This window comes from Branchiostoma belcheri, unplaced genomic scaffold, assembly GCF_001625305.1.
Source record: "Branchiostoma belcheri isolate BF01 breed outbred unplaced genomic scaffold, Haploidv18h27 scaffold109, whole genome shotgun sequence".
Lineage (NCBI taxonomy): Eukaryota > Metazoa > Chordata > Leptocardii > Amphioxiformes > Branchiostomatidae > Branchiostoma > Branchiostoma belcheri.
The window spans coordinates 672,380-699,299 of record NW_017802480.1 but is presented as its reverse complement, the minus strand read 5'-3'; the positions used below and the strand labels follow the sequence as shown (position 1 = coordinate 699,299).

At 42.1% G+C, this 26,920-nt stretch overlaps 2 protein-coding genes and 1 long non-coding RNA gene across 3 annotated transcripts in view; 1 reads left to right on the top strand and 2 right to left on the bottom strand.

Annotated features, from left to right (window-relative positions):
* Positions 1-260: 260 nt before the first annotated feature.
* LOC109481657 lies at positions 261-2,390 on the top strand. The gene is made up of 2 exons (XR_002140917.1): positions 261-398; positions 1,394-2,390. It is a non-coding gene; the product is annotated as an uncharacterized LOC109481657 (long non-coding RNA).
* A 4,295-nt stretch (positions 2,391-6,685) lies between these two features.
* Positions 6,686-17,284, bottom strand: LOC109481000 (sushi, von Willebrand factor type A, EGF and pentraxin domain-containing protein 1-like). The gene is made up of 26 exons (XM_019783481.1): positions 17,113-17,284; positions 16,656-16,712; positions 15,841-16,023; positions 15,421-15,474; positions 15,030-15,118; positions 14,493-14,631; positions 14,083-14,168; positions 13,681-13,819; positions 13,546-13,569; positions 13,196-13,293; positions 12,729-12,867; positions 12,595-12,618; positions 12,249-12,346; positions 11,647-11,785; positions 11,509-11,532; positions 11,019-11,116; positions 10,524-10,662; positions 10,363-10,383; positions 9,935-10,153; positions 9,659-9,688; positions 9,320-9,408; positions 8,929-9,067; positions 8,379-8,567; positions 8,083-8,121; positions 7,713-7,889; positions 6,686-7,177 (listed from the first exon to the last, which is right to left on the bottom strand). The coding sequence occupies exons 1-26, from the start codon at positions 17,279-17,281 to the stop codon at positions 7,026-7,028; spliced, it is 2,754 nt and encodes a 917-aa protein (XP_019639040.1). The 5' UTR covers positions 17,282-17,284; the 3' UTR covers positions 6,686-7,025.
* Positions 17,285-23,366: 6,082 nt separating this feature from the next.
* Positions 23,367-26,920, bottom strand: part of LOC109481241 (propionyl-CoA carboxylase alpha chain, mitochondrial-like) — a 10,184-nt gene continuing 6,630 nt past the window's right edge. Inside the window, exons 19-26 of the mRNA XM_019783785.1 lie at positions 26,695-26,805; positions 26,145-26,247; positions 25,723-25,825; positions 25,325-25,474; positions 24,989-25,054; positions 24,665-24,739; positions 24,227-24,304; positions 23,367-23,864 (exon numbers count right to left, since the gene is read on the bottom strand). Coding sequence (XP_019639344.1) covers positions 23,796-23,864; positions 24,227-24,304; positions 24,665-24,739; positions 24,989-25,054; positions 25,325-25,474; positions 25,723-25,825; positions 26,145-26,247; positions 26,695-26,805 — 755 coding nt within the window. The 3' untranslated portion in view covers positions 23,367-23,795. The remainder of the gene's footprint in view (positions 23,865-24,226; positions 24,305-24,664; positions 24,740-24,988; positions 25,055-25,324; positions 25,475-25,722; positions 25,826-26,144; positions 26,248-26,694; positions 26,806-26,920) is intronic.

The window sequence follows — 26,920 nt, the reverse complement described above, 5'->3', positions numbered from 1 at the left end:
ATCAAAATCGGAAGTTCAGCTGCAGTATCAACAAAAGCCACCTGGGGGGCCAAAATCTAATCATTTCTAGGTCTCATCAAGACCTACCCACCTACCAAGTTTCTTGACAATGCATATAAAGCTAGCATGAACAACATATAGAGCTATGCTGTTCACAGACAAACGCTGCTGAAAACATAACCTTCTTGGCGAAGGTAAAAATCTGATAAACGTAGAGGGTCACTATTTGCAATTCCATTGCTTTCCATGTCTGTAGGTGCAGAAGTTGCAGAGGAAGCGGAAGACTAGGGTAGTCGGAGTGGCGGAACTCGGGACTGACGTTCCCCCCAGACAGACAAGCAGTGAGATCTGGCGATGTGCCAAATTCTCAGACGTGGATGAGGAAAGCACGCAACTGAGTAAGTCATAGTAACAGTGTTTGTGGCTATTTGTGGCGGTTTTGCTACAAGGAAAATTGTCTACAGTGTTTGTGACAGTTTTGGTTTTGCTTCAAGGAACAGTTTTGATTTTGCTACAAGAAGCATTGTCTACAGTGTGATCGTTTCGCAACATAAGGACACAGTAGTGATGCACTCAATGTTCTTGTAGTTAGTAACGTTATCACTAGAAAGGCAAATCGAACAAAGAAAGTCAAGAGATATTGCATATTGTAGTGAACAGCAATGTGCATGAAATAGCATATTTCTAGCGATAAGGGAAAATGTATGCTGAAAAACATTCAAGACAAGTGTAATAGTTTGGCAGGTCCCATTATTAAGTTAATTTGATACAAAGTTTCAAATTCCATGAGGAGCCTAGCTACCCACTACTACATGTACATGAGAACAATTCAAGGGGAAGCATGAATCCATCATGTGCCGCGGCTGGAATTAGGATTTAATGGAAAGGAAAGTGATGTGTCAGAACGCAATCAATGTCCTTTCCACTCCAATGTCGCCCTCCGTGCATCCCCGGTAACATGAGTTTTATTCGGAGCACGTAACGTTAAGAACCCAGAATGATCCATCTATATTCTGGGTCAGTGTGCAATTATAATCACGTAAGCACCAATGACAATCGCCAGCAAATTTACATTTAGGTGTATGAATCTAATTTCAATGTTATTCTATGTGGTCTTCTTTTTGCCTTGTCCTTGGAAAATTTCCCATTTATGGAGGAGGCTGTCATGAAAATGAAAACTTTCCACCATCTTGGTGTCCCTATTTACATGTCAATGAATCGAAGCTAAATTTGCAATTTTTGTATGCAAATTGGCGGTATTTACACATACAGGTTTAAATTTAACGTCCAGGTTTAGTCATTCAACATGGCGGAGAATGAATGACGTCAAAATCACGTGAGTGCAAACACCATGTATGACCTGTGACCTGACCTCTGACCTCTCCATCCATAGGAAAAACGACGAGTGAGCCGGACTGCCTGGACCTCGTCATGCCCTTTGAACCCTTCCCAGAGAACAAGCGGGATCATTTCCCAAGATTCCCTGCGGAGGACAACTCCAACCACCCGAACCACAACAACAACAGGGTCCGCACGGTGTTGGACACCAGCGGTTGTCATAGCAACGGTTGCCATAACAACAGTTGCCATGGACACCACGGCCATAACAACAGTTGCCATGGACACCACCACGGCCACGCCCGGGTGATAAACGTTCGCTCTGCCTGGACAGAAGAGGTCGTGGCAGCGAGAGACGTCGAAACTACTGTGGTGCGATCCATTCCGGACAACAGAGTCATGATTACAAGGTGACCTGCTGCGGGATGCAACTGGAGCAACCAATACGTACTGAAGACTCTCAATCTCCAATTCATCTTCACTTGACACTAATAACTGCACGGAAGCGACGGGATGATTCTTACTTAACTCTGACGAGGCGCTCGTCCTCATTTCTCAGTCTTCCCTACATCCAACCATTCCAGTAAATTAGCCCACAAGAGACACTTTATAAAATAATGGTGCCATCCAGCTTTTAGCCAGATATCGAGATTCCTCGCATTCAATATCAATGAGAAGTTACCAAGCTGCTCCAGATTGTGTTATAAGGTGGATGCTAGCAATAGCTGTAAACATTGGTTGCACCAATTCATTCCTATTTACGACAATCCACATTGGAAAGTGTTCTTCACCTGTAATACGTAGTGCGGTACGCAGTAGGGAAAACTGAGTAAATGAAGATGCACACACATGTAATATACAGAAGTCGCCGATCCATTTTCTCTCTTATTGTATATCCAGAATTCAGAATTACCGACTCCTTGCGGGTTGAGGAGGTCGACTACCGAATTTCAAGATTAACCAGTTTCTATGAAACGTTCCATAAAGTGCTTGGAAACAGCCATAGAGGTGATATCATGTTCGTTACGCGAAGTAAAGCAATGACAGGGTGATACGTGCGTGTGTTGTCACTTTATCTTTCTCGTAGTGGTGAATAGTGTTGGTAAAAGTTAACAGTTGCTTTCAGGTCAGTGCAGAATCTGTTTGTATTACCATGCTCATGGACAATACCTGTCTCTCTCGCTCACTCACCTTCTCACTCACTCACAGTCACACACACAGTCACTCACTCACTCACACACACAGTCACTCACTCGCTCGCTCACTCTCTCACTCACTCACTCACTCAAGCTCGCTCACTCACTCACTCACTTACTCAATCACTCACTCACTCACTCAGTTATGTCAAAGAATGATGCTCTGATTTTTAAAGGAGATAGACATTCGCTAACCATAAATGTATCAGTGATTAAGAATGTGGCCTCTTTGCGAGGGCTTCTTTAAAATCCCTGTATCTTTCAAGCTAACCAGAAAAACGTATATCATTGCGAACTGGTTGCCTCAAACTAGGCTCCAAAGTACTAAAACGCTTTCTGTTGTCAGATAGCGACTTTTTATGGACCGCCAGTTTCGATACATATGGAGAAGATGGAAGCTTGTCGTCAAAGTCTAGTCTGAGAGGAGCTCTTGCGATAATCCCTGTGTGACAAATGGCTGTACACCGTGTCTATCATATCATCCTCCAACGGCGCAGGCACATCACAGGATATCTCATATCCACGGGAGCAGCATTAACCTTGCCCTCACATAAACATAGCCTCCGTAGCAGGCTTATAGAACTGGGGGTTTGGTGGTTTTCGCCTGTTTTCTGATTAGCCCAGTTCTAAAAAAAAAACGGGTAATTCAACCAGGCCGGCTATGTTGTCTATATGCAATCAGAAAATAGCACATAAAAGATCCCAAAGACCATAACCCCCCCAAAACCGCCAGTTTTTGGCATGCTATGGAGGCTAACATAAACATACATCTAGGCGAGAACGTGTTGACTGATGTAGTGTTCATTTTCACCCCACAGCCTTAAACCCAAACTAGATTAGTATCTTAGCGGCGTGGCCCGAACACAATGAGTTTCACCTGGGGGGTTTATAACGCTAGTTGGCTGAGCGTGAAGAAAGCCTCGTGGCCTTCGCAACATGGCCTTATCGTGGTATCAGTATACATCAGGACTTAGAGGCATGCATTACGGCCAGCTTCGCTCTCACATCTATTGGATCTCCTCGTCTTTAAACATGACTGCCCGGAGCATGTGCGTTCCATCCCCGAGAAATGGCCAAATGGCTCCCCTGTCAAGGCGAGGTTAGGCCACAGCAAGTAATGTTTATGGATGACATCAGCGCTTGTATTAGTTTTCGCCTGATTTTGGAAAAAAAGAAGAAATTTTGTTGCCTTCTGACAGTGGTCAACATGCCGAAAATGGGCTGTGGGTCTGTTGCCATGCCGGAAGGTGGATGGTAGATAACTATGAAGAGAGGAGAGAAAAGGCTCTGATTTAATGTTTTGTTTCTTTGATGCAGTGATATGTGGTGCTGGCTGTGTAAATGTGATGTTCCCACTGAATCAAAACCATTTGTACAATGATTGAGTCAAAAATTTAAAATGTAGGAACCTTGTTTTTTTCGGCCCGCCTTGTTTTTTTCTCGCCCTATCGCATTAGATTTGGAGTCTGCGGAGGATGTCATCCATAAAATTTACTTGCTGTGGACATACTTCAGTAGCATGTGAAGATGAGATGGCAGGGGGAGATTATGCAGCCCAGCTCCCGGCGTATGGCAATATTCCCAGGCGGCGGAGTCATTACCTTCACGCCAAGATGAAGGGAACACCCGTAAATATCTTTATCTACCTCTAGACGGCATATTTACGTCGGCATTTTATGATGTTAGTTACCAAAGCAATAACCGAAGGCTCCTTGGTATTGTGTTCGTTGCGCGTTTTGAAGCTCTGGAGTTTTGAAATCATAACTCAGGCTACAGTCGCTATTTGTCGTACAGACTAAATATTGATGGCCATAGTACTAAAAGAACACCATCAGTCAAAGCAATCGACATACAAATATGAAGTAATTTATGTGAGTTACGGGGTTAGGTTTAATCTCAGTGCTAATCCTCATTTTGATGTCACTAGCTGAGGAAGCTATCACACAATAAGAGTGTTTCTTTTGCCAAGAACAAGTCCTCTGTTGCGCAGTGCTAAACTAGTGTGATGACATATATATAGCAACTGAAGGTTGCTTAGAATCAATTACAAAAATCAATACAATAGATTTTTAAGTAATCGCAGTGTTAATCTTTATAGCAACTGTATTGTTGATGTGACACAACGCTTGTCCTCCTTTTTGCCCAATCCCTATCCTCTATGGTGCAAAGCTAGACAGTGTTTAAAGATGACGCTCCAGAGTTAATGGAAGAGGTCAGGGTCTTGGATGTGTCTCTGGGTGGATGTCTCTCAGGGCCACAGAAGGGACAAGATTGATGTTGTATTGGATGCCCTTCTCCATTTCAAAGTGTGGCGGTCCCTTGTGCTCAACTCTGGTGCCACGAAACGTTAACAAAAGTTCGCACTTGCACTTGACTGGCGGAAGCAAATCAAACATCTTATTCTCGTGATATTAACAAAAAATTGACGTCGCGACAGTTAATGTCATATATCAATTTCGTTGCTACAAAACTTCGACAAACATAGTTATTGACAAAATGTCAGATAGAGAGAAAATCATATGCACAATGACATTCAAGGCTCTTTTGGGGGATCTATACGACACATCTGCAGTTGTGGAAACCACCAGACGACTAGCGTGGGCTGAGAGAATAATTTGCCTGGGGAGTTTGGCCACAATAGAGCTCTTTTCCCAGCGCAGTTATTACCCTTTTTCCGGCCAACTCCAATGGCCAATTATTCACAGTATGTTTGCCGAATCTTACTTGGAAGACCTAGTGGATAGCCTCTACCAGGCTTCAAAAGCGCCTGGAAAGAGTAGAAATTGGCCAAACAGATAGACAACATGCCAGGGGAGTTGGTCCGGTAACGGTGTGGCAAATCATGGAGGTAAAAGACCTCCATGGGCAAATGTACTCCTAGCCTAGCTCTAGCATACAAACTCCGCTGGCATGTTATTTGTCTATTACTACTCTTTCCAGTCGCTTCTGAAGCCTGGTAGAGGCCACCTGGTGGAGACTAGAACCAACTAAGACTCATGTGTAACTTTCTATGTTCAGTTAATCTCCAAGCAGATCCCTTTTGGTGGCAAGACAATATCTATTAGCCAGAGAAGGTTGGTGGGGGTAGCGACAAAAAAAACGACCATACATAAAAAGCTAACGATCATTCCCTCACAACCTTTGCTTGGAGAGTAATATGTAGTGCAGTGATGTAATTTGTTAGTGTCAGAAGCCCGTGAACAGGTGAACTATAGGGACTAGGTGTAAATTGGCATGAAAGGGGCTGTTAAAATGGCGCCAGGCGTCCCAGTGTGCGTACATCCCGTAAGAGTACGTTTTACTGCGTTATCGTAAAAGCCAGGTGGCGGGGAGCGAAGTCTACGCGACAAGATGGAACGTTTCCCAACTCCTCCCGGGCACAGAATGCGAGGGTTGAGACGCAAGCACGTTCATATATGTCAAAGAACCTACTGTAGAACCATGTATTACGTCACCATACTGCTTTCGGTTTACTCTCCCAACAAAGGTTAAGCTTACGTCGATGAAGGTTAGACATCCAGGTAATAAGATACGCCAAAAAGCAGTTACTCAAGCAACTGGATATGATTTTCCAAGGAAACGGTCAGACGTTTCAGCTAGTATCCACTACCTTTCGTCAGTGACTGAGAGACCAGAGGAGAAATGCAGGTTTATAAGCACAACCTATTGATTGATATGCAAAGCTTGAGGTTAAGCTTGTTTTGAACATTCTAAGGTATTTTGCCAGGCTTTCTATCTTGGCAGTTTTTCTTTGGATAAACTGTTACTTCCGAAACGCCTTTTACTGGGTGTGTAAAAAAGAAAACTGCCATATCCTATACTATTACTGTTGATATTTAAGGGAAAGCTGGCAAAATAGAAACTCACAGTTATGAAAACAAAAAGGCGCAATAACCTACTTATTTCGAAGAAGTAATGATAACATTTTTCTTCCAAGCTGCTGTGAGTTGTGAGCATTGCATAACTTGACGGTGCAATATAACAATGGGAACTAGGGGGAGCCCCTTCATGCACTTTAAGGAAGCAGGTTGTCTACATGTGTAGCAAACACAAATACATACATACATACCTAATACATACATACATACATGCAAACGCTACTAAAAACATAGCCTTCTTCTGAAGGTAATAATTGGAGAGACTCTTTGGTGAGCTGTTCACATCAAGATTTTATTTCTGGAGGTCAATTCATTATACAGGACTTTTGCATTCTCTATTTCTGGTGCCATGATTCAATAATATACGTTCACGTCAGTTGCAGTTTGTAAAGAAACCGGTAGGCGTCCTTACAGTCACACTCCGAACTGCGATTTCATATTAACTGATCATAATTTAGCGTCACGTCACTTTTACGACGGAAACGGGGTCGATTTGTGGTGTGTTACGCCGAAGGGCGGTTATACTGGCTATACCGATACAGGTACAGATACAGCAGATACAAACCGCTCTTTGTAAAGCGGAGATCTGTGTCGATGTTTGGGGGTTTGTGTTCTATTGGCAGACGATGTTGTCGCCAGGGACGCAGTGGCAGACCTTGTTCAGTCGGCCCTCGATCCAGTGCTGCCCGATCAGGTAGGCCTGTCCGGTCTCCTCGTCATAGCAGGCCTCCAGCTGCAGAGGACCGGACCTGACCTGGGCGTCTCCTAGAAGCGGAAACAGGACATGTACAGTGAATGTTACAGATCTTTGTTCACAGCCACTTGTTTATGAAGAGCCGACGTTTCGATGACTGTCTGTCATCTTCATCAGGATAGTTATGACTGGTTCACTGTGCACCAGTGCAGTCATAATTGCCCTGAAGAAGATGACATATGGTCACCGAAACGTCGTAGCAGGCCTAAAGCTGCAGGGGGCCGGATTTGACCTCTTAAGCATATGTGCCCCAGGACCGAAGAAATACCCGGGAGCTAGTCAACGATGGTCTAGCTGCCAGGCTACCTACGAGCTAGCCTGGTTGCCAGACTATTGCTAGGGCCAGTATACAGGCTAGCTCCTCGGTTCCTGGACTAGCCTGGGCCAGACTGTTGCCAGGGCCAGTATGCCGGCTAGCTTATCGGCTCGAACGTCAACTTAAATAGAGTTACTTAACTGTAGTCTAAACAAAATTTCACAACAAATCCTGATCATTCCACTCACGAAGCTAATTATTTAGCCTGGAATCCACCCAAGGCTGCTTACCCGCCAGATGACAGGATAGCCGCTGTCCCCCGCGCCCGGCGGCCTGGCACTCGCACACCTGGATCTCTCCGGACACCGCCTTGGCCCAGCGGCTCCCGGTTTCGAACGAGTGGCCCATGTCCGGGTCGAAGCATCCCGAGGTCGCCTCTACTGCTATCGGGGAACCAGCTGAGAAGGCTGGAATGCGGAATAAATTTTTGTTAAAGCTTTCTGAACCATCGAAATCTGATTTCTAGCAGTGCTGGTTAGAAGAAGCTGCTTTTTTCAAGTAATTACTCAATTGATGGATGGAGTTATTACTCGATGAATGAGGAATAAGTGCACCAATATTGTTTGAAATGACGCAATGTAACAAACTCAAAAGCCTTACCCTGAGCCTGTGGGGGGTGCTGAAGGTCAAATCCAAGGGCTGAAAATCAGGAAGGAAAAAAAACTATTAGATTTCTTAACTTGCACGTCATGAAGATGAGAAAAAATAACACATGACGACCTAGTTATGAGAAAAGGGGGCGCATTTGCGCGTCCTTTTCGGTCGTTCTTTCGTTTCATTATTCTTTTCTTCCATTCGAACGTATATAGAATACGTTCGAATTCGTCCGTTCGAATTCGTCACTTCGAATTCGCTTGTTTGCTACATTGATACTAATCTCATGGCGGTGTACGTACCTGCCCAGTCGATGCCTGACCCCTCCCTGCAGGAGAACTGCTGGTCGGCCTCGCACTCGCAGCTGTAGGTGACGCCGCGAACGTGCTTGCCCCAGGACTGCCCCACCAGGTACAGCCGGTCTCCCATGTCAGGGTCCCGGCAACCAGGCTGGGTGAACACCTCATCGTCACCGGTAAAGGCTGCATCGGCTGTGGCATGGATACACGGTTTGTATGGTATAAGTACACGTAAATATATGTTCAATGAAAAGTTTTATTAATATAGTTTGTGCATTGTAATTATGGCAATTGTTATGGTTTTGCATGGATTTACCAATAACATATATGACGTAGGGTTTGGGTAACGGTTTACATCAACAATGAAGTTCGGATTATGATTAGTAGGTTACTTGCAGTCATTGCAAATAGAATTTCTTATAGTTAGCTTAAAGTTTGTTGTTGCTGTTATATTTTTTCCATCTAATAAATGTCTATGAGGTTGTATCCAATTGCAAAGAAATGTTATTATATCATCAACCAAAAAAAGTAGAGAATTCTAAAGATATCATACCGGCGCAGTAAGGGAAGGAGTCGGACCAGGATCCAGTCGACTGCCCCTTGTCTTGACAGTGAATGGTGCCTGCACCGATCAGTGAGAAGCCAGCGTCGCACCAGAAGGTGGCCGTGTCTCCGATCTTCATGCCGCTAACCTGTGGATACAAAACAACATTGTAAGAGTCGTATCTGAGAGATTGCAGTGCAAACAATCGTGAGATAGACGGGGGCCGCCACAGACTATCTTCAACATATGATCCACAGCTCATCGACTCACGTGTGCCATCTGCACAGTAGCTTTACTCGCCAAAAAACAGTTACTCAAGCAACTGGATGTGATTTTGGAGGCTGCTTGAGTAACTGTTCTTGCCTGAGTGTGTAACCTTCATCGAAGTATGTTTTCTCACCTGCATGTGTCCGTGCATAGGTGTGATGGGGAACATGCACACCTTGTCAGGTACCACAAGTGGAGGGGCAGTGACAACCTCGTCTCCACCTGAGAAAGACAGAAGAAACTTTCACTGTAAGAAACTTTCACTGAGAGGGTCGTCTGATGACGATTCTGAAACATCCAGGTAAGCTAACATGTTAACGAATTAATAATACGAAACTGGATAGCAGCTAAAATTTATCAAACGTTAGTCGTATCCATTGCGGTCCATCTATGAGAGCTATGTCATTGCTTCAGTAGGATTTGCATATAGCTTGAAAAGAAAGGTTTTAAGACTGCGTAGGCGTTAGCTCACCTCCGAATGCTTGGTTGATAGAGTCTTCATCTGAAAAACGTAAAAAAGGACAACCAGTGAATAGCTGAAGCTTATTTCGACTCATCAGCAAATCAATATTACTTGACTTTTACCAAACAGCTTGGCAAACAAGCGTAAAACTGGAAAACGTAATACGAAAAAATTGAATATTTGATACTTAGTTTAAATCCAGAACAAACTGACAAATTAGTAGCCAACAACATATAAACAAACAAACAAACAAACAAACAAACAAACCAACAGATGTTTACGTACTGACGCAGCTGACGGTCGGTCCCCACGTCCCGTCCTCCAGGCAGGTGATGGTGTTGGAGGGGGAAGTGACGTAACCAGTGTCGCACTCGATGACGACGGACTCGCCCACTGCGGAGACGGCGGGGGGGTTCAGCAGGAGGAAGTACCCGTACAGGGGAGGGGAGGGCAGCGCGCAGGTAACCTGCTCCTCAGGGACGAAGGTGATCTCTTCCTGTCCGCCTTAAGTTCAGAGGAGAAAGGTCTTCGTTGTTACGAGGGCAAAATGTGAATGATGATGTACATACACTCATGTAGTCACATGTCAGAAGTTAGTGGGTCAATATTCTTGAAGAAGGCGATAGAACTGTTCGAAATTTGTGCGGTTATTTTGCTTTTTTGTTTGTTTGAAAGGGTGTTCAAGGTTTTATCACGCATAGGCAGTGTCTTACCTGCAAAGGCTTGTTCAGATGCTGAAATAGAAAAAAAAAACAACGCTTGGTTACTCGGGAAAGAACATATGATTGAAATGAACAAAAAAATCGACCCTGCTGAAGGAAAAGTAGCAAGAACTTGGCTATTTCCACACAAAACAGGAAGATAGTGACCATACCGGTGCAACGTGGGTACAGGTCAGACCAAGACCCAGTGACCAGCCCCTTGTCTTCACAGTGAATGGTGCCTGCACCGGTCATTGAGAATCCTGCGTCGCACCAGAAGGTGGCCGTGGCGCCGATGTTGGTGCCGGTAACCTGGAAAAATTTATTATTTGTATGTATTACACCTTGTACACAAGATATTATAAGAACTATGTGACATGTTTCTTGTTTCGTCTTGTTCAAAGTCTGTAGAACATTTCAGGACTCGACTTGTACTTTGTAACAAGGACTGAATCTAGCACTAGACGAGAAGCCTTAATTGTATGTTATGTCACAGCGAAACCAATAAATGGATAAAGAAAGCAAAATCTGCGCACAACCACAAAGTCATGCTCAGAAAGAAAGCTACATGCGATCGTGTCTAAAGTATGTTGGTTAAGACTTGCTCACACATGAAATGATAAAATTTAACCTGTTACTTCTTCATATATATAAGTGCTTCCACTCACCGTCATGTGTCCGTTTGCAGGGACGATGGGGAAGGCGCACACTTTGTTGGGGGCAAGGGTCTGGAGTGGCGGCAAAAATATCACCTCGTCCTCAGCACCTGAAGAAGGACGAGGAAACAGGCAGGGTCAAACAAACAAACAAACAAACAAACAAAACAAGAACAGATTTGTACAGGCAATGTAAACTCTTGATGGTAGGAAACCCTGACTATGTATAACATTGTCACTGACGAAAGGTAGTGGATGCTACCTGAAACGTCTGTTTCCAAAATCATATCCAGTTGCTTGTCAATGAGTAACTGCTTTTTGCAGGTTAGACATCATTACCTGGATGTCTAACCTTCATCGACGTATGACATTACTTGTCGTTTGAGTTTGGTGTTACGCTTTCGTTCATCTGTTTATCCTTCAATTAATTAATCCATCCATCCATCCATCCATCCATCCATCCATGATATTTGCGAAAAAAAAAAAGAATATTTGTTCTTACCTCCAAAAGCTTGGTCAGCAGCCGCTGTAATGATAGAGAAAATCATATTGGTGTTGTACTATTACCAAAATAATCCAAGTTGAAAACAACTTAATTGTTAAGCCCAACAGAAAGGGAATAAAAGAAAAAAAGACATACGGGTGCAACGTGGGTACAGATCAGACCAGGACCCCATAGGCCGCCCCTGGTCTTCACAGTGAATGGTGCCTGCACCGGTCAGTGTAAACCCAGGGTCGCAGCTGAAGGTGGCCGTGGCGCCGATGTTAGTGCCTGTAACCTGGAGAAGATAGGATCACATATCAAAACTCGTTTCGTCCTGCACATGCAATGTTCTCTTCTAGTTCATACCACTGAAGTCCTACGGCTTCTTTCCATGGACCTGAAGTGTTTTCCTCCCAAATACAACCAACCTACATGTACGTACAAGCCTTCAAAACCAACGTTAGCCGCCACCCACTAGCATAGTCACCTATATGTAAAAAAACTTAGTTCAGTGCCCAGAAGTTGTGTTCTGGCCTTGCATTGAGCAAACTCGCAAAAAAATTCCATAACCTACAAGCCTTCAAAACCAACGTTTACCACCATCTCCTAGCACAGACAACTATACATCCAACAACTTAGCTCAATACAATGCCCAGAAAAGGTCTTTTGGTCTTGCATTCAGCAAAGTCGATATAAACGTACTAACGATGACTTTAACTGGGGACAAACAAAAAGCGGTAAAGCCTTCTCTTCCTTACCGTCATGTGTCCGTGTGCAGGTGTGATGGGGAAGGCGCAGACCTTGTTGGGGGGAAGGGTCTGGATTGGCGGCAAAAATATCACCTCGTCCTCGGCACCTGAACAGAGACAAGGAAACATGCAAGGTCAAACAAACAAACAAACAAACAAAAAAAACAAACAAGCAAAAACAGGTTTGTAAAGGTGATGTAAACGCTTGATGGTAGGAAACACTATGTATAACATTACGTGTTGTTTGTGTTTGTGATGAATGTGGTTACGCTTTCGTTCATCTGTTTGTCCTTCAATTCATTCTTTCATTCATGATCATCCATGATCTTCGCGAAAAAAGGATACTTGTTCTTACCTCCAAAAGCTTGGTCAGCAGCCGCTGTAATGATAGAGAAAACCATATTGATATTCTATCATCATCAAAAAGTACTTCAAGATGAAAACGACTTAAGCCCAACAGAAAGTGAATAAAAGAAAAAGGGGGCATACGGGTGCAACGAGGGTACAGATCAGACCAGGACCCCATAGGCCGCCCCTGGTCTTCACAGTGAATGGTGCCTGCACCGGTCAGGGTAAACCCCGGGTCACAGCTGAAGGTGGCCGTGGCGCCGATGTTAGTGCCTGTAACCTGGATAAAAATCACCATGTAGTTAAAAGTCGTTTTTCTATCTCTATGGAATCACACATAAAACCTCATTTTGTCCTCCGTATGCAGTTTTCTCTTCTAGCTCACATCGTTACACCGCCCAATACCAATCTCTACGTCCTTCTACAGCAAACGTTAACCACCATCTTCAAAGCACAGTCGCCTATATCTCACACCTACTTAGTTCAGTGCCCAGAAGAGGTCTTTTGGCCTTGCATTGAGCAAATTCGTTAGAAAAATCCTCATAATAATGATGGATTATACCATGGGCAGACAAAAAGGATTGTCATTAAAAGCTTCTCCTCCTTACCGTCATGTGTCCGTGTGCAGGTGTGATGGGGAAAGCGCAGACCTTGTTGGGGGGAAGGGTCTGGATTGGCGGCAAAAATATCACCTCGTCCTCGGCACCTGAACAGAGACAAGGAAACATGCAAGGTCAAACAAACAAACAAACAAACAAACAAAAAAAACAAACAAGCAAAAACAGGTTTGTAAAGGTGATGTAAACGCTTGATGGTAGGAAACACTATGTATAACATTACGTGTTGTTTGTGTTTGTGATGAATGTGGTTACGCTTTCGTTCATCTGTTTGTCCTTCAATTCATTCTTTCATTCATGATCATCCATGATCTTCGCGAAAAAAGGATACTTGTTCTTACCTCCAAAAGCTTGGTCAGCAGCCGCTGTAATGATAGAGAAAACCATATTGATATTCTATCATCATCAAAAAGTACTTCAAGATGAAAACGACTTAAGCCCAACAGAAAGTGAATAAAAGAAAAAAGGGGGCATACGGGTGCAACGAGGGTACAGATCAGACCAGGACCCCATAGGCCGCCCCTGGTCTTCACAGTGAATGGTGCCTGCACCGGTCAGAGTAAAGCCTGGATCGCAGCTGAACGTGGCCGTGGCACCGATGTTAGTGCCTGTAACCTGGAGAAAATGAACATATTTTTTATGCACAAGAAAATGCTAGGCAAGAAACTTGATACATTTTAAACTGTATAGCTAGATTTTGAAAACTGTCAAACGCTTGACACTCTATCCAGTTGCTCGAGTAGCAGTTTTTTTTGTATTTTGTCAATTAGTACTCAAACTTAGTCTGACGCGTCCCCAAGATCAGTTCGCACTTAATTGGCAACCCCAACACAAAGGAAAAAATGGCTAAGATATCAGAGGGAGCCTATTTTCCTTACCGTCATGTGCCCATGTGCAGGAGTGATGGGGAAAGCGCAGACCTTGTTGGGGGGAGTCTGGAGGGTGACCACCTCGTCGTTTCCTCCTGGTACAAATTAATATGTCCATTACTTCACAGCAATGAAAGAGTCAACTGACAGACAAAATCACTTAAAACAAAGAAGTCTTCTGAAATCATATTAAGTGTTCTAGATAGGTCTGGATGATTCTGTAACAAAGATTCAAGACGGATAGTTTGTTTTTTACTTACCGCCAAAGGCTTGGTCAGCAGATGCTGAAATAAGAAAGTAATATTTGAGCTTTGACAAAAATCAATGCTTGAGTTACACATTAAAAGTTCACACAAAAAAGGTCTGATGCAACTGAAGAAATGAATCACAAGAAGATGAAATGTGGAGATTTAACCTACGGGTACAGCGAGGGTACAGATCCGACCAGGACCCTGTAGCCTGCCCCTTGTCTTCGCAGTGAATGGTGCCTGCACCGGTCAGTGAGAACCCTGCGTCGCACCAGAAGGTAGCGGTGGCGCCGATGTTGATACCGCTCACCTAGTGGTTTATTAGAATAAGGTTTGTTTTATGTACAAGACGGTTTATTAGTAAATCTGTAGATGACCAGAATATGCTCATGATCAGTATGTTAACATATAACAACTCAACGAACCATAAGTACCATTGAGCGTTCTTTTCAACTTGTAGGTTGACAGTTACAGAACCCGGCTGACGTCAATTGTCTAATATTTACATTACCATTAAGAGTTTAAGAAAGTAACTTCCACCATATCCAAAAGTATCGGCGCGTATCTAATTCTATGCATCAATGGGTTACGATTAGGATCCGGCACGGGTCTTGATGGCCTCCACGTATTGGTGTGTTCGCTATGCATTGGCTTTTACCAAGATACAAATAATGTAGATGAACTGTCATGCGGAAGACGTTTTCTCACCTGCATGTGTCCGAACGCAGGTGTAATGGGGAAAGCGCACATCTTGTCAGGTACCACCAGTGGGGGAGGGGTCACCTCGTCTGGCTTGGCTGCGGAGGAAAAACAATTCCCTTTCTTTTTAATACAAGAAAAACGCAACAACATGACACAAGGAAGACCTGTGGGTCGTCAATTGAGGTTTCTGTTGTTTGTCATTCTTAAAGTTTTATAACGCGCAGATAGTTACGATTAAAAGAGAAGATTATTAGTTAGTTATTTACATATACATACATTAAATAAATCCAGATAGTTAGGATTAGAAGAGAAAAGTATTAGTTAGTTAGTTAGTTAGTTAGATATACATAGATTAGATAAATAAAAGTTATTCATAGATCGGATCTGGAAATAAAACCTTCTTCAAAAGCCATGTCCATCATCACTGGTCCAGCCATGAGAGCGTCAGCATCTGCAAATGCAAGAGTAAGTAAATAAAAGTAGTATATTCCATTATTAAACAGCACCTTCAACTTTTGCTAGAACTTAACACATCAACTTTAATCTTCTGAAACGAAAATCAGGTTAGCAATCATAGATAATGTTAGATCAGTCAATGTTAGATCAAAATAGAGACTGAAAGAGAATTTTAGAAACGAAAAAAAACTGTAACTCATTGCTGAAAGCCATAGCAACCATTAAATCAAAGTTTAAGTCTGGATGAACATATGACTAAGACTGAATAAATGAATTAATCGATTAAAGAATGAGTGAAAGAATGAGTGAATGAATGAATGAATGGATGAATGAATGAATGGAAGAGTTAGCGCTGACGGACCGAAACAGCTGACAGTGGGCCCCCATGACCCGTCCGCCTGGCAGGTGATGACGTTAGAAGGCACGGCGAGGTACCCGGCGTTACACTCCACAGTCAGGGCGTCTCCCAGCGCGTAGGTGTCGGCGGGGTTCACTCCGACAAAGTACCCAAATAACGGCACGGGAGGGAGGTCGCACAGGCCAACTGGTGAGGTGGAATAGGGAAGGGGGTTGCGGGAGGAAAAGTGGATAAAGTTGATGATTGTTGTATCCTGAAACTTGCTTTGTGTTAGAAGACGTCGATCTTTATTTGTTTTACTGGTAAGTAATTCATAATCATAATCAGTCCCCTGGTTATTAAAAATATTATAAAGCGTTATAATAGATTGAATTAGATGAAAGTTCAAATGATAAGTAGCTAAAAATTAACAAACAAAAGAATAATCATTAATCTGCAAAGCATCAACGGACGACAAAGACAAAACCGGGAGTAACAAAATGGACTGTACAACAAAGGGAAAATAATCTATCAAAACAAGAAAAACGAATTTAAGATAATATACGTTGTACATAATTAGAACAAGGGGAAGAAACGTATAACGTTAACAGTCGACACAATTGCACAGTTGGGGTAAACAAACTGTTACACAACATAGCGAGAGCAGTTAGTACTGCACCTTTGGAACAAAGGAAACAAACATTCAAACATGTAACAGGGTAACTTTATACTTTTTATCATTTGTTACAACCTAGGACGTGGGGACTGTACGAACTAGGTGCAAACTGGGAGAAAGACGGAACGAACAGGGTGAAAGAAATATCGGTAAGTTTTCTCACGTCGGTCAAAGTTAAAGAAGACGGTTTCCTCCTCTCCATAGCAGGCCTCGCCCTCCTCTGGAAGAAAGGAGTAGCGCCGAAAATGGATATATTAATGGATACATTGTGACGTACATGTATTTACATGTTACATTTACATTTTACAGTTACATTAACATGTTACATTGCAGTGCCTGTAAATTCTACATTTTTCCCTGGGCTATTATACAGTTGGGAAAGGCTGTGAACTGTCCACAGAGAGGTATTAGAAACCCTTGCAATGCAGGACACATGAAATATATGGTTATGATTAAAATGGAGCGAAATGTTAGCTTAGCAACGCAAAACACAGTTCTGAAGTGGCAACGGTTTTAGACGTCTACTAGTTATAGTGTAAATCGGACGCAGTTATCCGGTGGCAAACTATTTCTAGTGTAAATCGGATGTTTATTTCTAGTGTAAATCGGACTCCGCCCACCGACGCAGGACACCTCCGTCCAGGTGCCGTCGGCCCGACAGGTCATGACGTCAGAGGGTGACGGCACGAACCCGGTGTCGCACGAGATCTTCAGCGTCTGGCCCGCCGTGCTGCGCATGCGCGGGTTCACGTCATCGAAGAAGCCCATCCTAGGCGGACGGGGGAGCATACACTCCCCTGGTCATGGGCGGGGTAAAAAGAAGGTAAAGCTTCAAGGTAGACTCAAGGTCTTTATTCAGGCCGTAGGGGCATGGGTTTTTGATGTGTTACATATCCACTCACTGTCACGTATACCTACGGTATTAGTTTTACGTAGAGATAGAAGGTTAGATTAGTAGAACGTAGGCGTGTTAGCATATGGTTTTATTCCATTCCTCAATACATTGTACATTCTGTACTCGTTGTTCTTGTCAATGTATGTTTGCAATTAGCCCTTGGACATTAACTTGCAAGTCAATCTAGTTAATCCACTGTGTAACTAGGGCACAGTTTTAGAAGGCAGAATCCATCCCTATCCTTCCGCCACCTCTTGCTTCCCCAACCGAAGTCAGGTTCCTATTTTACACCTGGGTGGAATAATTTCTTTACAGACCGCCACAAAATGCAAGCTGAGATGGTACATTTGCTTGGAGATTATGGTTGTAAATGTTTTCTTAAAGGATGTGAACAGGGCAAGGATAGGCGAAGTTACGCTCTATACCATACGCATATGAAGACATAACGTTTGATAAAGTTGAGTACTCTCCCCACAAAATAAGCTGTAAGTCGCATAATTCCGACTAAGTTCGAAGTATATATATAGTAAGGTTTGAACATTGTACTTACCGCTTACAAGCGGTCCGACAGCCGCCAACAGCGCGCACGTTAGTAACAGCATCGTTTTTTCTTTCTCAGCTAGCGGTCCTCCTACAAACTAACAATCAGAAAAAGTACAAAGTAAGAAGGATGCAATTCACGCCTCAGTCATACACATGTGCATGATCTGTTGTATCCAGTGCTTTATCCTGAACCATGCTCTGGCACGGTTTTGGATAGTCAACGCGTCTCCAGAACCGTGCGCGAATGGGGAAAATCTACGTTCTTGGATACGCAGAGACTATCCAGACCCGTGCCTGGTCCTAACCCTAACTCACTCAGGCATGGACTAGACAGGCGTGGTTCAGGCTACAATACGGTCTTTTAGAAACGAATTTGGATGGGTCGAAAATTGCAATAGAGTGCTTTCAATTAAAAGCATAAACTGCAAAAGAGACTTATGCGATTCGGCTTTTACAAAAACTGAGAACGATTTTCACGATGACAGTCCACTGCTACAGTACAGTCAACGCCCAACGACACACAAAACAGTACCTGATCGCAATGTAAGACGAAAAAAAAACTTTAAAGAAACCGTTTGAAACATACCTTATGGTCAGTACTTGGATGTGAAGTGAAGTCGGACGCGAAAATTTCTTCAGAACTCTGCTCAGTCGTCAGGTGAAGTGAGGACAGCCTATGCCTGGTGCGACACCTTTATATAACAACCCTACAGCTCCTAATAACCGCCTTAATTAGATCCTGTACCCCTTTCTAATACCGGCCCCGGAAAGACGTTTGATATTTTATCACTGGCTCTATTCACTTTTCTCTCATTTCTCTGGTTCTGATTGGCTTAAAAGAGACACCGACAGAAAGCGTCGGAAGAAAGAACACACGGCTAGCATGTTGACCCACTGCCGAACGCACATGTGTTCTTCTCAGCATCTGTTTTCCTTTGAACATGAAAAACTTCGGTAATTTATTTTTCCTTACACATCCCCGCCCTTGTACGATACGCCCTAACGCGTGTCTCTGAGAGGTAAGCAAATACGCCGCCACTACAAGTAGAAAGGCAACTTTGTTCTTTAGGTCGTTCCTTTGTTCTGTTAGTGATATCTTATTGTCACTAAGCACTTCAGCGCGTGAAACGTATCTCACAAACCAATGGATCAAATTGCTGATGGCTTTTTGCGATAAGGACGTGTAAAAATGTCAATGAACATTTGAACTGCATTTGGGTCATTGAAACGTTATTGTTTTTCCATCATTTTGCGATTGTTCGGCTGTACTGGGAACTCGCACCTGTTTCAAACGAGCGTAGGGCTTTTGCCGAGTTCCGCTTTTAAACATTTTCTTCTCTATCAGCAAAATGTAACGTAAAAAGGCACGTGCTTAAATGTTCTGATAAAGTGAAACGTGCACGGATGGCATGAGAACTTTCATCTAGGTGAGACTTAAGGCCACACCAATTTAATTTGTTGGTTCTCGGATTCGCCTCTTCATTTTTTTCTGATTTGCAAAAAAAAAAAAAAACTGGTTCTGAATCAACTCAAAAATGCTCATATTTTGCCCCCAACAGTTGAGGAAATTCCTTTTCTTCCTAGTTGTTACAGTTTTTTCCATCTATCAATGCAGTGGTTTGGTTAAAAGTTCAAAATTTATACTTTAGATTTTTACCCAGCCTTTTTTGTTGACTTCATGGCTCATATTGTAGCATTTGGGGCTATAATAGGATGCCTAGACCTGTTTTTATTTTATTTTTTTTCGCCCTGTCGCTTCATATTTTTTTCTGAAAAAATCCGAGAACCAACAAATTAAATTGGTGTGGCCTAAGTTTTATTTATCGGACACAAAGACAGGTACTTAGTCAGTTTGGTCATAAATTGGAAATCAAGGTTTCTTTATTATCTTTGTTTGCGCGTATTAGCTATGGTCCTTTGATATTTGTCATAGAATGAGCCGTATTGTTACTAGGATCTGATTAAGTCAAATTTGTTTTATTGTGGGAGTAACATTAGTCAACAGAAATCAAGGACAACGATCTTTACAAAGTGTCTTACCAGGGCCGGTTCTAATGAAAATTGCTAGCAATAACTACGGGTAAGAAAACTCATATTAAACATATTTCGTTGATATACGTTGCAAAATGGCCCCATTGATACTAGACTTTGGCGAGTTCAAATTTGCTTTATTGTGGGCGAAACATTAGTGAACAATAATCAATAATAAAGTGTTGTTGCCAGGGGTTTTAATAAAAACTTGCTAGCAGTATCTACAACCTAAAAATTCAAATTAAGCATATCTATTTGATATATATCGCATAATGAGGTGCATTGATATTGGACTTTGATGAGTTCAAATTTGTTTTAATGTGATTGTACTTTTTGATATTAGTCCACAATATCCGCTAGCTAGTTTAGTGGCCTGCATATTAGTCCAACTAATAGAATATGATAAAATGACAAATATATCAAAGGTTGATACAAAATTGAAATTTCATAGTTGCGTAGCATAACATATTAGTCGTGAGATTTTCATTCATGATCATTTACAATGTTAGTTTTGAATAATATGCCGCAAATGTTGACATGACGTCATCGATGACTCAGTGTTTTCCCAAATGTTTCTGGAACAAAAGAAACAGGGGGCGAAGTTTCCCGTATTTCTTCTCTTAATGATGATGTTGTTTATCTACGGACGCCGAATCGTCTTGCCAACTGATAGCGCCGCATGTCTACTACAAACCTGTATTACACAAGCTCTCTCGGAGGTTAATGAACCCTAGTCTCTACCAGACCAACTACGCTGGCTATATATAGGAGAATATTTGCCAGGGGAGTTTGGCCGTCTTGGGGTTTGACTGGTCGCCGCTTCGGAGGGAAACTACCTCCCCGCGGCCGGACTCCCCTGACCAATTTTACTCTCTTTTTTTGCCGAATTCTACGATCCGTATTCCCGTCGAAAGGCCTGGTGGAGGCTCTACTACTAGCCTGTGTTACATAGGCTCTCTCGGCTGGAGGTTGATGAACTGCTTTTGGGGGCGTCAACCTTCGGGCTGGTGGCCGCCAGGAGCGCGGTTTGGTAGGGCTAGTCTACTACTCAGGTGTAAGCATCTGTCCAAAGTTTTCCGATTACAGTCAAACTTGTGCAAGTGACCACTTCTACATAAGGATCACATCTACATCTACATTTATGCGATACTGGACACTGCCCCTCGTGGAGTATAACGTCCAGGAGGTCATTGCCCTGTGGTAGTGCAAAATCACTTTTTGAGTGGCCCCTTAGATACCTTTCTCCATTAGCACAACACAACTATTAAGTATCCTCTCTGTAGTGAGTGACTGACCACTTGGATTTTATAGGCCCCCTGAATGGTCTTCGTGGGCAGTTTTATTATCAATTTTACTCCATTTTTCCATGTCTTCACTTCTCCACAAGCAATTGCTGTGACATTTACTTGCCTTCTAGCCACGAAAAGATGTGTGTCAGTAGGATTACAAGTGATTACTGTACATCAGACGAAAATGATTCATCAGTAACTACAAGTCTGGCGATGTATATGGTGGATATACTAGTAGGCCACACCAAGTAAATTTTATGGATGACGTCCTTTGGAGACCCTAAATCTAATGCGAGAGGGCGAAAAAAAAACAAGAAAGGCCCTGAAAAACAAGATGCCAAGATTAGAAATAAACTAAGAGACGACAAATGTTAGGACACAAATTGAATGAGGTGACACAGTGTAACAAGCAAGAAGTTATTCATCATCAAAAAAGCAATGAATCAGGTGGAACAGCAGTTATCATCCTGTACTGTTTCTTTCATCACATTTTTGCAGGCCTGCAGAAACAAAGCATGTGCTCTTTACCCATTTCGCGTTACGGGGTTCACGTCAATCTAACGATTTGCGGCACTGTCGTGACTCTTTGGTCATAGTTACAGGAAGCGGAATTTCTTGTTTTTTTTTTCTAGGAACAGGCCAAAATCAATGCGCGCGCGGACGTCATCCATAAAATTTACTTGGTGTGGCCGTATAGAGGCGATGTGGATATTGTCAATATTGCCAGTAACACTGATGATGATTTGTACGCCCAGGTGACGCTGCTTTGTAAACTCTCAGACCATTGATAACTGTTGACTAATATTGCATCCACAAATGGCCAAAATCAAACACATCTGAAGTCCTCTAATCCTTGTAACAACATGCACTCATTTTCCTCCTATATATGAGCACATATATCAAAGGCCTGGGTTTCATATGTACTGTAAATATTTTCAGGAACATTAACGTGTAACCCCTAGTAACATATGCATCTCTTTGTAAGCATTTATTTTCTTAAGGATTAACAAGTCCTAGTCTGTAGGTTTGAATGGATAGGTTTTGGCATTCACTGATCTGACTAACAGTAAAAATGACAGAACTTCAAAGAAATACAGATTGAAGAAGATTTTATTATGCACAATTCAGGCACACCCTTTAGATATTATGAATGGGAAAAGGTTGTACATTGTACTGTTCCACTGTGACAGTTTGGACCAAAAATACCTGTGTAGTCAGTGTTACGAAGTTCTGGAAGAATATACACTCAACATACATGTACACGTACACATTGTAACCTTCCTATCTGTTAAACAATGTCAGACCTAACTAAATGACAGTCTAAATACCTGGTTCACAATATTTGGCAGGGGTACAAAAAGGACACATCTGCATTGTACCCTATTTTCTTTCTTGGTAAGTAGATTGATCAATGTTATGATCGTTTGGGACAATACACCTTCATTTAAGTCTTCCCTTCCAACAACAACAGCTAAATGTAACACATCAAAAGTCCTTACTGTGCTGTACATGTACATGTATATACTGTTCATTGTCTAGTAAGGCCACAGAAATCTACTTACATGAATTGACACCATGTTGTACATTAGGAATAGGTCACCCTGTTTTTGGAAGCAAATTGATGTAGAACTTTTTCAAGGCCAACCTACAATATTCACATACATTTGTAGACAGTAGTGAGTGAGACAGTAATGTTATAGAAAGATCATAATTAGGCATTTTCTAAGTGGATCATGATACATTTGAGAAGTTCTGCAAGAGGACAGAACAAGTTACAGGACCAAATGATGTTTCTTTACAATAAATTACGAAAAAAAGATGAGACAGTACAGCCATGTCTCCTAGTCATCAAGCCTTGTTACCCACCACAAGTATCGGGACCTAATACTATTAGAAAACCAGGAAGAAGACAAAAAGGGGAGGACAACATACAGAATTGGACAAACGTGGCAGAGTCCCTGAGAGCAAGCAAGAAGAGAAAAAGGAGAAAAGTTGTCTTCTTTAGTGGCACCCTAACACCAATGACAGGGATAACGTGATATCTCTCAAATAAATTGTTATCCTTAACATAGCTACAGTGGACCACAATATCATGTACATACATTTTTTGTATATTATAAGCATAGAACAGATGTATTACCTTCACCCGTGTATTACCTTAACTGACTATGAAACAGAGTATTTGAAATGAGAAGCTAATTCATTTTCCCCTGCTAAACATTTTCTTTGGCCATTTTCTTTGGCAACAATTTGTTCCACCTGTATTTTCATCAAATTGTTTGGCCCAACAGACTTTTTTTTTAGTTTTCACTGGCTCATTTTTCTGTTCTGTCTTGGAGGACTGTTCATTCAACTTTCTTGAAAAAATAGCAACTTTAGTCCTTTACTACGGACTCCCCCTAAACATTATAAGGTGCCTAAATACTGATAAATTCATACCAAAGGCTGTAATACAGAGTACAGAGACACCCCTGCAAGGGCAACTTTTATTTTCTGACTATTTGGGCAAGACTAAAGAGGCATGACATGTAAGGACAGTCCTGAGTTACTCTAGTTCTAATATCAAGTCGTCTTCTGAAACGTTGCTCCCGGTTTCAAAGTGTACCGCCTTCACCTGTAAAAAGAAGAAGTAGCAACAATTTAGTCAATGGTGAAAATGATTTCACGATAAAAACAGAAATGTTGAGATAAAACATTTTTTTTTACAATATCCACTTCCTGAAAATGTGTGTGGAAAGATAAAAGCTAACTTGCCAACTAGGTGTAAAATGAGTACCTGACTTCAGTTGGGGAAGAAAAATGCAGTAGAAGGAGAGGGATGGGCTCCACCTTCCAATACCGTGCCCTAGACACAGTGGATTAACAACCCACTGCCACTATGGCCTCAAAAAAGGCTATTGGTCTACCTTTATCTTTTTTTAGCTTTCATATTTTTCAAATCAGAAGATACAGTAAGCATTGGTGTTGAGTTCTCACCTTGCCACTCTTGTCAGCTGTAAGGCTGTTTTGCATCTTCATAGCTTCAATCACACAGACCTCCTGTCCAATAGCAACCTGTGGGAATACAAGGATTCAAATCATTCTACAACAGTTGAATAAGGACAAAGGACCTGTAAACCATGCAGAAATTAATGTCATACAGGCCTTTCAACATTTTCATAATTCTCAAATTGGGTAAAATCTAATAATAATATTAGGCAGAAATTCACATAATAAAATAGGAATGAAAAAAAATAAATAAACGAAAGAATGAATGGATAGTTTATCAGACTCAAACATTGTCTATGCATTATATTTTTGATATATTTGATAAGTTGAAGAAATTTCTAAAGCTTGAATGTCAATCTTTACCCTGAACCACCTTGTCAGACCTTGTATGAATCTGAGGAGTTCTTAAGGCTAATGAATACTTACATCCTGTCCAGGCTGTACAGATATGGACACCAGGCTACCGGCCATGGGAGAACGCACCTCACCACTCGCCTCAACCTAGAAAAATACAAGCTGGTTAGAAAACAACTATAAACTGCAACGACTATAACTCACTTGTTCACACTGATTATCTGGTTTGCTGCCTGTTGTTGCCCATCTCCCAAGGGTTGGATGTGTTTGTAGATGCTGAGGCTTGATAGTAACCCTATTCTATCCAAAGTTATCAACACAGAATCAAGGTGTTTAGAATATTTAAAAAATTGTTCATTCTAGAAACACAGCAGACAGCCCTCTTCGTTTGCTTACCTTTGGTTTTTCTGGCATCAAGTGTATGTAGTCTGTGGCTTTCTTTGGCAGGACCTCGACTTTGAACTAAACAGGAAAAAGGAGACACGTTGTTATGCTTTATACAACACACATTCTAGAAGTAAACCTGTTGTACACACCAAATTATCAACTCAAACAACTGTTTTCTCTGTCATCACCAGTGGAAGAGCATCTTAATGTATCTTAACCGCTCATTGAGTTAAACTGGTTCGAGATAATTTTCAGTTTCACCTACTACATTGTACATTACTTCCAAAATGTTGATTAGAAAGATCTAGAAGCTAGATCTAAAGATCTAAAGACATGTAAACTTACCACAGTGCCCTTGAACTGAAGCCTGATGTTGTCACCTTTCCTGGAGATGCACTGAAACGTGTTCTGTTGGCCGTTAATTGTTGCATCAATGACAGCTGCTGCTATGGACCAGTCTTTACTCACTGTCAGGGTCTGTCCTTCTATTACAACCTAAAAGAAAGGAAACAAATAGGAGTAAGTTTCTTTAATTCATATAGAAGCTTTCTAAATCTAATACCATAGACAAAATCTAAATTGTTGCCAAAATTAAGTTGGCAAAACTTGTTAAACTTGTGTGTACTCCAACAATTTGCTGGCTAGAAACAGTGGGTGTGAATTACGTAAGGCTGAAATTTGTATACAAAACTACAACAAAAGAAAATGATATAAGAAAAAAAACAAAAACAATGTGTACTTACAGTGAAGTTGTCGTGGTTTTCTGTGACAGTTGCAGGCATCTCCTGTCCCTGTACAATAACTGTGATGTCCCAGGCACCGGGCTTCACTGGCTGCAGGGGCATTCTGCAACATAGAAGAAATACCATAAAACACCTTATACTTAAAGTGCATATAGTACACTGTGCATAATGATCACTGGGTCTCTCAGTCATTAAAGACTGAGGCATGCTTCAATTTAATAAGTGTAGTAGATTTTGTAGTAGGGTTACCAGGGTTATATGTGAAACAGACACAAGCTAAAACATCGGCACATTACATATTGTCACCTTAGTTGAAGAGTTCAAACTTGAAGAGTTCCAACACAAGGAAGAAACTCACAAGTTTGAACTCTTTAACTATGGATTTTACCAACAGAGATGAGTTTTCATTCATATGTTGTCACCTGTTCTCATTTTTGAAGGCCCCTGCCCTGACCTGGTCCCGTAGGTGGATACAGGCTGCCATGGCAGCCACTTCCCTCTGTTCTGTGTCAGACAACTGCCAACCTAACAACACACAACACAGGAGATTGTTAACAGGTGCATAACACAGAAAAAGGCCTGACAAAGATCTCCCTTTTCTTTTGTTGGGTGCTTGCAAATTCAGAACATCCTTAGCATACCGACATGTTACATGTTGAACAGTAGAAAGGTAACATTTGCATTCATATATATGTGGCGACCACCCCCTCAGAGTCCAACTCTGTAGTGTGACTTGCAACATAATGTAACCCAACACCACAGGATGTCTGCTACAGCACCAGTTACCATGTTGACAGACATTTGTGTTGGAAAGTGGCCAGTAACCTTCACCACAGGGTGCTGCTACAGCACCACGTTACCATTGGGAGGTCATTGGCCTTATTTGTTTGGAAAGGAAGAAGAAGAAACCGAGCAAAAACAACAACCTTTGTTTCTGTGAAGGTAAACATAACACATTGTCCAGTGCGTTACCTTGGAAACCATCAGGGTACTCCTCATACAGGAACTTGGTGTTGATGTCACCTGACACGAAGCGGGGGTGGGCGATGATCTCCTGCAGCAGGGGGATGTTGTGGGTCACTCCTGGAACAGACATGGGGGGAAAATGGACATTTGAAAATGTTTTTAAACAAGAGGGATACATGCTATATACATACATACAATATATATATATATATATATATATATATATACATGT